An 11,289-nucleotide genomic window follows, 5' to 3' on the forward strand; every position below is an offset into this window, starting at 1 on the left:
TCATACAAAAAAAGAGGCAGGCTCAGATTTACTGAAAAGTAAAGTGGAAAGCCAGAAAGTTTGGAATTTAATTAGAATCAGTAGTTCCAGAACAGAGAGGCCTTTCACCTGGTGAATCTCTTTCCATTTATGACGGAATTTCCACTCTTGGACATCCTCTATGCCTTGGTCATTGACATCAATGGTCTGCATTACATTGCATACCCAATCACCAACACCAACTACCATACCTGCCAAAAAACTGTTACAATTCCTCTTCTAATCATGACCTGATAATCTACTATCCTGAATTCAATTTGTGGTGTTCCCCCATCTCCCGAATCTCCCATGCTCCAGTGATCTCAGCTATTCCAAGATAAAATCTTAGATTAGAATTTAAACTGGAGATCTCACTATTGTGGTTCTCCACTGTGAATTTTCCTCGAGTTTCCACAATTTCTGCGCAATAGGTTTTAAAACATAGGCATGCAGGGAATATCTCTGCATTTAAAAAACGTAGCATACAAATTATTTTTAAATTAATGTCTCTAGACTTGTACTGATACTCGAATGCTAATTCACTTACCATTATACTTACCCAACTATCTGGTAATTAGTTAAGCCACAGGTTTTCAGTTTAGACCGCTGCCTCAGGAGAAAAGAAAACATCAAATCACGCGCTGTCCAGTGCCATCACATTTTGAAAGCATATTGCTCAGAGAAACAAAGCAAGCGAAAAAAAAGAACGAGCGAGAAAAAAAAAGCAGAATTCTCAGGATTGCGAATTTGAAGGAGTGCATGACTTAGCTATGAGCGTCACCTTTTAGCAGTCAGGTTTTCAGAGTTCTGGGAAACCTGACGAATTGGCAATTTGCCATTTCACCTCTTCCAATACAGGTAGTAGTTTCACAATAGTGAGATTTGTAGACAGACCTGAGCTATACTCAATGTACAAGTTTGAAACGTCAAACATACACAAACTGATACTAAAAATATTGTTGTCATACAACTTCAAACTTTATTAGTAAGGACATTGCAAGTAAGTGGGAAAAAAAGTCAGGTTTTGGTCCGGAGAAAATCTTAAGGAAAGCAAAAAAAAAGGATAACTTACTAACAAGTGTTGTTTACCAACCTATGGAACAGAAATAATATTAACATTTGTTAAGTTCTTACTTCCCAGTCCAATTGTTATAACCCGGCTAACGCAAAGCACAGGATATAGGGCATTAAGACAGGAGTATTTTTTTTCCACAAGCATTTTTAAAAATTTAGAAAATGCTGCTTTTTTTTAAAGGGGCGACATTAAAAGATATATTGAAGTTTAAAGTACACAAGTTTGTCAAGATAATGCTATAGCTGTGCTTCTAAGCAATTAATATTTTCTAGTAATTCTACTGCACTCGGTCTACGATTTGGTTCACATTCCCAGCATTTACTGATGATTGATCGAATCCCGCGGCCCAACGAGGATTCATCGAAAATTGTGGAGAAAGTTGGACGTCGGTTATAAGCCACTACAGCATACATCACGCACTGACGATCGCCGGAATAGGGCTGATCTCTACTTAGCATCTGCCAGAGAGTGATCGCAAAAGAATAAATATCCGCCTTTAAAGTAGCGCGACCACCTCTCAGAAGCTCAGGTGCCCGGTGAGTGTAGGTACCAGCAAGGTGCCGCAATTGGCCATTAGGAGTCAAGTCACGGCCGATCGGTAATTTGTGAGAACACCCAAAGTCTCCGATTTTACACCGCCCCGCCTCGGTAATGAAGATGTTAGCTGGTTTCAGATCCAAGTGTACTATGTGGTGACTGTGTAGGAAACTCAGTCCACTGACAATATCGTGAGAAAATGTTAAACATCCCCTCATTTCCAGGGGTTCCGTACAGTTATAAATCCTATGATCTAGACTTGTTCCTCCTGCGTACTCCATGATGATGGTGCCCACACTGTCCTCGTCCTCTGGATTTGCGGGAACAGACGTTGTAGCTGCTACAACCCTCACAATGTTCTCATGCAGCAGGTGAGCAACGTTCAATTCTGCCCAAAAGCTCTGCCGAGCAGCCAGTTTGTTCTTTACGCATTTTCTCACTTTCTTTATTGCAACAATTTGACCATAATAAGTTCCTTTATAAACCCAACCGAAACCACCTGAACCCAAAAGATCTAGTAACTTCAGTTCATCCCAAATTACCGTACTCCAAGAGCGCCGTTGTAACGCCCGAGATGGCTTTGCACAAGAGAAACGACAGCCCTGGAACTGGTTGGGGCTACTACAAGGCCTCAGGGATTTGGTCGGTGTTAAACTCCTCGGCAAAAACCGGGGAATTGGGATGGGTGATGGCATTATTTTCTACGCCTTACTACGAACACATAGGCAGCATCTTTTATTAATGACCGTTCATTGATGAACCAATGGGTTACATCTGCACATTGTTAGCACAACTAAACGCTGGGGAACGCATCCAGGATATTGGCTGAGCTGCAAGTTACTGGTCGATTAGCAAAACTTTTAAATAAAACCAGTGATGATGTAATGCTTATAAAAGTCTTTAAAATACCAACTATTTTAAGTAATTGTTGATTAATTAGAATAGTTGAACATCCTCACACCTCCGCCAATAATAACTCGACGAGATAATGTATATAATCTACGTTTTCTCTTTGTTGTTTGACTTTCTACTAGTGATCTATGATGCGTCGATCCCACGCAATGTTTTTAACGGTCTCCTCCAACAGACAGTAAACGTACCCAATGTAAGATAGTTAAACATGTTTAAGTACACAGGTCTAAAGTTGATATCTCTCTTAACCTTGTCGTCTGTGGTGCGTGAACACGTTTCTCTTTTTTTAAAAAAATCCACCAATTTCTATATCCTTACCAATTGCTGGAGGGGTCGTCTCCTTCCACAACATATATTCGTTCAACTTGGGGATTTTCCTATTAGTTTCCATCAGTTTCATATGAGAAAATGTGAAAGAACAGAAAGGCCAGGTCTGGAGTCGATCACTTTACTTTTAAAACGGAGGGCTTTTTTGTTTATGCCTAAAATAAAACCATTCAGAACTGCATGATGAAAATTCGACAATTTTAAACTAAATATTCGGCAAATTATCAAATCTCCCAGGAAGAGCGTATCCTTTACATGTATAGCATATTTTTACGTTAATGCATAAATGCTAAGAAAAAATCGAAATTGTTATAGCCGAAACTCTGAATTAAGTTTTTGATATCGATTTTAGCTGTAATTTTGCTGGCAGAGATTTTTAAAACTAATGATAACTGAAGGTGCATGGACTGGATTTTTTTTTCTGGCTTCTGATTCTCATAATACATTGTTCATTGAGAGTAATCTATCATCTGAGCTACATTACAAATAACGATGGGGTTCTCTTGTGGTTCAAGTCCCACCTGCTCAAGAGCGGTGTAATAATGTCTCTTAGAACTACCTAGAAACATGAAACCCATATCTCAAATCAAAGGGTTTCTTTCATTCACTTATATTCACATTGTTGGCTGGTCAGCATTTTTATTGCCTGTCCCTAGTTACCCTTGAGAAGGTGGTGGTGAGCTGCCTTTTTGAACAGCTGCAGTCCACCTGCTGTAAGTTGCCCATAGAGAGGGCATTTCAGGATTTCAGTGACAATGAAGGAACACCAATATATTTCCAAATTAGGAGGTGAGTGACTTGGAGATCATTGTGTCCCCATGTATCTGCTGAGATTACTTAGAGTCATAGAGCCATTGGGATGTAGAGCATGGGAACAGACCCTTTGTTCCAACTCGACCAGATCCACCAGATATTTTAAAGTAATCTAGTTTCATTTGCCAGTATCCATCTAAACCCTTCCTATGAACATATCCATCCATTGTGGTGCAGCTATACTACACAGGTTTTTTTTAAGAGTGTGATATTTTATTCATGTGATGCACTCACAGCCTGATGACTAAATTATAAAGTAACTTGCCTTGAAAAGTTCATGTCTTATGTTGTGCCTGCCACAGTGTACTTAACTCTTATATCTAGCAAAGAAACTGTGAATTGACTCAATAATAAACAATAATATTTAATTACCACAATTAATACCATAACAACAAAGTACATTATAAACTAACAATTTACACGATTATATCCAGTCAACTATCTTATGCTTTAACTTAACTCTGAATGATCATATACCACCACACTAGGTCTTAGTGGTCCCAGGGATGTCTTCTCTTCACAGTGGCTGATTTCGAGATACTGCAATGATTCTAATACTCAGTAGTTGTTCCAGCCCTTTAATGAGAGTCTTTATCATAAATCCATCATTTTGAGTGACCCAATCAGCTGCAGTCCCCCTCTAGATCCTGAACATCCTGATTTGGATGAGAACGTACAAGGCATGATTAGTAAGTTTGTTAAAATAGGAGGTATCGTGGACAGTGAGGAAGGTTATCAAAAATTGCAGCAGGACCTTGATCAAATGGGGAAGTGGGCTGAGAAATAGAAAATTGTGTTTAATACAGATACGTGTGAGGTCTTGCATTTTGGAAAGTCAAATCAAGGTAGGAGTTTCATGGTGAATAGTAGAGCCTTAAGGAGTGTAGTGGAACCAAGGGACCTTGTAGTTCAGGTGCACGGTTCGCTGAAAGTCAGGTTTTTGGCACACTGGCCTTCATCGGTCAGGGCATTGAGTATAGAAGTTATGTTGCAGTTAAACAGGGCATTGGTAAAGCTGCACTTGGAGTATTGTGTTCAGTTTTGGTCACCTTGCTATAGGAAGAATGTTATTAAACTGAAAAGAGTGCAGAAGAAATTTATAAGGATGTTGCCAGGACTCAACAGTCTAAGTTATAGTGAGAGATTGGACAAGCTAGGATTTTTTCTTTAGAATGTAAGAGACTGAGGTGGGAACCTTATAGAAGTGTATAAAATCATGAGAGGCATGAATAGGGTGAATGCAGTCAGTCTTTTTCCCAGGGTTGGGAATCAAGGAATAGAGGGCATCAGTTTAAAGTTAGAAAGGAAAAAAAAGGGAACCTGGGGGCAACTTTTCTACGCAGAGGGTAGTACGCATATGGAATGAGCTGCCAGCAGAAGTGGTTGAGATGGATACATTAACAACATTTAAAAGGCATTTGGACAAATGCATGGATACAGGCCAAGTGCAGGGAAATGGGGTTAGCATTGATGGATATTTTAGTCAGCATGGACCTATGTGGGTCAAATTGCCTGCCTCTGTGCTGTAGGACTCAAATGACTCTATGAAAACACAAGTTATATAACAGCAAAAGAAAATTCATAATGAAAAATCCAACATTATAAACTGGAGAACATTTTATGCAAACAACACGATAATTAATATTTACTAGACTAATAATTCTTTATCCTGGTCTGTTCGCTGTTTCTTCTGTGTTGTTTCCATTGCCAATGATGATCCTGATGAAGTAGGTCTTGATTAAGTTCTGCGTGGTCATGGTTGTCCGGGAAGAGGTCAAGGTTATTTATTTTCTGATGAAGGGCTTATGCCCGAAATGTTGATTCTCCTGCGCCTCGGTTGCTGCCTGACCTGTTGTGCTTTTCCAGCGCCACACTTTTTAACTGTTGTTATCCTTGTCTAATATCTCTATGGTTTTGCACTGATGTAACGCATATGCCCTAACCCTCCCCAACATTTTTTTTAAAGGGAATAGGAATGTTAACTCAGGTTTAGAGGCCTGGAAGGCTCCAACCTCGGTTTCTAGTGGGAGGGATTAGGATGGTTTTAAATGGTCTGACCATTGAGTGATCAGAAAAGACTAAAATGAGGCGGTCATCGTGACCAACAAATTAAATGTAAAGATGAAGTGATTGTTGTGACCTACGAAGGAAATTTGGAGATGAAGATGAAGATGAAACAACATTAGGGAAACTGAAGACTTATAACCTGGTTACTTCCATCAGTGCATACAGGAATAGGAGTTGGTACTACTGGGATTACAGAGATGCATGAAATGCGTGTGATTTTGAACCATCAGAAACACTTCACCTTGGGTGACTGTCAGGAGCTGTTTCATCATCTGGATTCATGAACGAAATTCATCAAATAGGCACCTAATAGAGACTTCTCAATGTATTGTGAGTCCTCGGTCTCTGGCAATATTGTATCCTCCTGGTTCCCATGTCCATGTCCTGTCATTCCCTCTGGCAGTGATACACTGTTGGACATTACCATTTGAGAGTCTGGGTCAGTCTGTTTTTCCCTGATCTGTACTAGCCTTTTAGTATTGTTGTATGTCCATGTTGTGAGAACGTTGTTTGGGGTATGAGTTATAATGAATTGGGATTGTTCAAGTTCTGTCATGTCTAGACTGTTGGGAATGTATAACTTAGCTATGCTGTCAGCATATCTTTAGTATCACCTGCTGTCCTACTGGGTATTCAACAGGCTTAATGTTACTGTAAAAGTAAGCCTTGCTAACTTTCCTTTTGATCCATAACCTACAGCTGTCGCTGAGTGGCCTTGATATTTTCATTGAGCTTATGCATCGTCTTTGTAAATATTCCTTTTAGGGTGCGGTTCATCCTTTCAACAATCCCACTAGACTGCAGGTAGTATGCAATGTGGAATTTCTGCTTGATACCAAGCATAGTCATCACATTCTGCATGACTTGCCTGGTCTAATGGGTTCCCTGATCTGACTCATTACTGTTGGGTAGACTCAACCTTCTAAATACCTGTTGTGTTAGGATTTGGATGGTTCTTTTCACTGTGTTTGGCCAAACAGGAAAAGCATTGACCCACTTTGTGAGTATATTTATCATGACTAGGATATAGGTAAATCCATTCCTACGTGGTGGAAGGGAACCTATGTAATTAATTTGTAGATTTGTCCAGGGGCCTTTCACTGAACGGGTGTGTCTCAGTTCTCCCTTCTGGGCAGACCTATCTGGATTAATTTGGGCCAGACCAGAGTTTCCTACGTTATGTGATCCTTGTGTAGCTCAGGTCACCAACACAGTTCTTTCAATCATTTGGTAGTGGCCTCTATTTACTGGTACCCATGCCCATTATGGTAATGATATATGATTTGATTTCAGTCTTGCATCAAAACTACATAGATTCCTATTTTTAAACTAATCTGTCCTGTACCTGTAGGTACAAATTTGGCACAAGTCTTTGGATGGATAGGTAATTTTAAAGCCGGTTCAACCAGTGGCTGTCCTTGAGTGTTGGTTATTTAAATCCCACAGCTGGTGATCTGACTGCCATCCTGATCTGTGTCCTCAGCATTGGGGAGGCAGGATGCCAACTTGCTGAACGTTTCAGAGAACATCTCTGGGACACGTACCAAACAACCCCACAGCCTTGTACCAAACACTTCAACTACCCCTTTAACTCTGCCAAGGACATGCAAGTCCTGGGCCTCCTCTGCTGCCAAACTCTAGCCAGTTGACGCCTCATTTTCCACCTAGGGACCCTCCAATCACATGGGATCAATGTGGATTTCACTAGTTTCCCCCTTTCCCTCCCCCCCACCCCCCACCTTATCCCAGATCCAACCTACCAACTTGGCACTGTCCTACCTATCCGCTCCACCCTCCTCTCCGACCTATCATCTTTACCCCCAACTTCATCTACCTATCGCATTCCCAGTTAACTTCCCCTCCACCCAGCCCCACACCCCTCTCATTTATCTCTCAACCCCCTTGGGCTAACCCCTCATTCCAGAAGAGCTCATGCTTGAAACATCAACTCTCCTGCTCCTCGGATGCTGTCTGACTGGCTGTGCTTTTACAGCACAAGACATCCCAATCTGACCTAGTCCCAATTGGCATTTAGCTCATATCCCTCTGATCCCTTCCCATTCATGTACCCATCCAAATGTCTTTTAAATGTAATTGTACCCACTTCCGCCACTTCATCTGGCAATTTGTACCACACATGCACCATACTGTGCCTAAAAAAGTTACCGTTCAGGTCCATTTTAAATCTTATTTCTCTCACCTTAAAATTATGCACTTTCTGATCATGGCTATTCACCCTATCCATGACCCTAAGGATTTTATAAACCTGTATAAGGACATCCCTCAGCCTCAAATGCTCCGGGGGAGAAAAAGCCCCAGCCTATTCAGCCTCTCCTTATAATTCAAACCCTCCAGTCCCGGTGATATCCTTATAAACCTATCTTTTTTTTTTGCACAGTCTCAATTTAACAACATCCTTCCTATAGCTGGGGCCCATGCAGGTGCCCATGGCTACTCCTTTGGTTTGGAGGATTGGAAGGAGAATTTGTTAAGAGTGAGGACCAGTTCAGTCAGTAGGAGGAGGGTGTCAGTGGAAGGATACTGGTTGGGTCGGTGAGAGAGGAAGAAGCGGAGGGCTTGGAGGCCTTCGTGATGGGGGATGGAAGTATATAGGGACTGGATGTCCACAGCTAGCTAGATTACACCTCCTCCCACCCTGCCTCCTGTAAAAACGCCATCCCATATTCCCAATTCCTTCGCCTCCGCCGCATCTGCTCCCAGGAGGACCAATTCCACTACTGAACAACCCAAATGGCCTCCTCCTTCAAAGACCGCAATTTCCCCTCCGACATGGTCGACAATGCTCTCCACTGCATCTCCTCCACTTCCCGCCTCTCCGCCCTTGAACCCCGCCCCTCCAATTGCCACCAGGACAGAACCCCAGCGGTCCTCACCTTCCACCCCACCAACCTCCAGTTACATTGTATCATCCTCTGTCATTTCCGCCACCTCCAAACAGACCCCACCACCAGGGATATATTTCCCTATCAGCATTCCGGAGAGACCACTCCCTCAGCGACTCCCTCATCAGGTCCACAACCCCCACCAACCCAACCTCCACTCCCGGCACCTTCCCCTGCAACTGCAAGAAGTGCAAAACTTGCACTAATACCTCACCCAAGGCCCCAAAGGATCCTTCCATATCTGTCACAAATTCACCTGCACCTCCACACACATCATTTACTGTATCCATTGTACCCGATGTGGTCTCCTCTACATTGGGGAGACAGGCCACCTACTTGCGGAACGTTTCAGGGAACACCTCTGGGACACCTGCACCAACCAACCCAACCACTCTGTGGCTGAACAATTTAACTCCCGCTCCCACTCTGCCAAGGACATGCAGGTCCTTGGCCTCCTCAATCGCCAGACCCTGACCACACAATGCCTGGAGGAAGAGCGCCTCCTCTTCCGCCTAGGAACCCTCCAACCACACGGGGTGAATGTAGATTTCTCCAGCTTCCTCATTCCTGCTCCTCGGATGCTGCCTAGCCTGCTGTGTTTTTCCAGCACCACATTTTTTGTACCTCCTACATTCACATCTAAATAATTTATATAAATTACAAAAACAGTGGACCCAGCACCGATCCTTGTAGCACACCACGGATCACAGCTCTCCAGTCCAAAAAGCAACCTGCTATCTCCTGTCTTTAAGCTAATTAATTAATCAATTGGCCAGTTTCCCCTTGGATCTAATCTATGGTAATCTTAACAGTTTACCATACTGAACCTTGTTGAACACTTTACTGAAGTCACTACAGACAGCATTCACATTCTGCCTTCATCGATCTTTGTTGTCTCTTCAAAAAATGTGAGAAACATTTTCCTATGCACAAACACGTTAGCTATCACTGATGAGTCCTTCCCTTTCCAAATGCATGTAAATCCTGTCCCTCAGAATCCCCTCCAACAACTTACTCATCACTGACATTGGGCTCACCGATCTATAGTTCCCTGGCTTTTCCTTACAATCTTTTTCAAGTAATGACACCAATTATCCAACCGCCAGTCTTCTGGCACCTCACCTGTAGACGTCTATAACACAAATATCTCAGCAAGGTTCTTCAAAAAGATGGATTCATTTTAGATTGTTAGCTGCATGGTCTATCCCCTCCTCAGAAAACAATGCTTTGCGATATTTTTGTTTTAGAAAAGCGACCTTTATTATCATTTAATGATGAATGGGGAGCTGTACTTTTTTTGAATGACTTAATTCTTGGGAAGACCAAAAATAATTTTACAGTTCTTCAATTTGATATTATTATTACAACAGTCACTGTTTGAGGGTCCCCAATTCGTTATGATCCTGGCTGAGGAGAAAGGGATTGGCTCCATTTCTTTATCGACTCTTCTACCATCCATCCCAGTTTCAGTTGATTAATGTAAGAGAAAAGATCCACTCTCTCATGCATTTCTTTCCTGATTCCATTGTATATTTATATTTAAAAGAAAATTTATATTTTAAAAGAAGCTGGGTTTTCTTGAGATAAAGGAAGAGTACATATAACGTGAGGAAAGAAATGCAACACAAACACACATTAAAAAATAAGAAGTGATTAAAAAGATAATAGCTGAAGTGAAGTAATTCAATCTTTGGTTTGTCCATACAGAGTAAAGAGTGAAACATTGGAGCTGGTGTGCTGAATGATTTTTGTGGCACTGACTCTGGCAGTTGTGCAGTGAGCCTTACATCAGTGCTGCGTAAGGTGTTGGAGGGGATTCTGAGGAACAGGATTTAAATGCATTTGGAAAGGCAAGAACTGGTTAGAGATAGTCAACATGGCTTTGTGCATGGGAAATCATGTCTCTAATTTGATTAAGTTTTGTTTTGAAAAGGTGACAACAACGGCTGATGGAGGCAGAATGGTAGGCGTTGTCTATAGTGACTCCAGCAAAGTATTTGACAAGGCTCTGTACAGTAGACTAGTTAGTAAGATCAGAACACATGGGATCCAGGGGAACTAGCCAATTGGATTCAAAATTGGCTTGAAAGTAGGAGACAGACAGTGGTGGGAGAGGGTTGAATTTCAGACTGGAGGCCTGTGAGCTGCAGTGTGCCACAAAGATTTGGGATTTATCAATTAGTTGTAAGGTGGTGTCCAATTTCATATTTGACTATCACTTGCTTTGAGCACTCAGAGAGATAGAGAAAATTCTGTACTTTTCCTTTTTACCATCAAGCACAGTGGTGACTAGTTGTTGTCTTTTAGTTGTAACCATCATAGCACACTCTTGTACAGTTGCAGTAGAACACCAGATCAGCACACATACACTGTGCGTTAGGTGCAGTTGGTTTTTTTTAAACTCTCGGGTATTTTTGGCAGCAGAAATAGACACATCTTTCGCCAAGATGCTTTCTATTATCCCACAATCTGTGGATGTAACTCACAGGAAATGGTTCAAGATTTTGCATTGCATCTCCTCCTTTGAAGTGTTTCTCTGAAATATCTTGACACCCTTCCAGGTATGGATTCATGATCTCTCTCAAGGCTAGATGTAATCCACACAGGAATTTTATACACAGTCACTAAGTTGCATTC

The 11,289-nt window shown here is 41.8% G+C and overlaps 1 protein-coding gene and 1 long non-coding RNA gene across 2 annotated transcripts in view; both read right to left on the reverse strand.

Annotated features, from left to right (window-relative positions):
- The window catches only part of LOC122549108, a 28,121-nt gene extending 27,398 nt beyond the window's left edge, over nt 1–723 (reverse strand). The window contains exon 1 of the long non-coding RNA XR_006311415.1: nt 578–723. This is a non-coding gene — a long non-coding RNA (uncharacterized LOC122549108). The remainder of the gene's footprint in view (nt 1–577) is intronic.
- A 249-nt stretch (nt 724–972) lies between these two features.
- mos (v-mos Moloney murine sarcoma viral oncogene homolog) lies at nt 973–2,453 on the reverse strand. The gene has a single exon (XM_043688387.1). The coding sequence runs from the start codon at nt 2,323–2,325 to the stop codon at nt 1,330–1,332; it is 996 nt and encodes a 331-aa protein (XP_043544322.1). The 5' UTR covers nt 2,326–2,453; the 3' UTR covers nt 973–1,329.
- Between the last annotated feature and the right edge of the window lie 8,836 nt (nt 2,454–11,289).

The sequence above is a fragment of the Chiloscyllium plagiosum genome, chromosome 4 (assembly GCF_004010195.1).
Source record: "Chiloscyllium plagiosum isolate BGI_BamShark_2017 chromosome 4, ASM401019v2, whole genome shotgun sequence".
NCBI lineage: Eukaryota > Metazoa > Chordata > Chondrichthyes > Orectolobiformes > Hemiscylliidae > Chiloscyllium > Chiloscyllium plagiosum.

Excerpts from the sequence above, each read along its gene's own strand:
- mos (XM_043688387.1), bottom strand. The coding sequence starts at position 2,325 with ATGCCATCACCCATCCCAATTCCCCGGTTTTTGCCGAGGAGTTTAACA.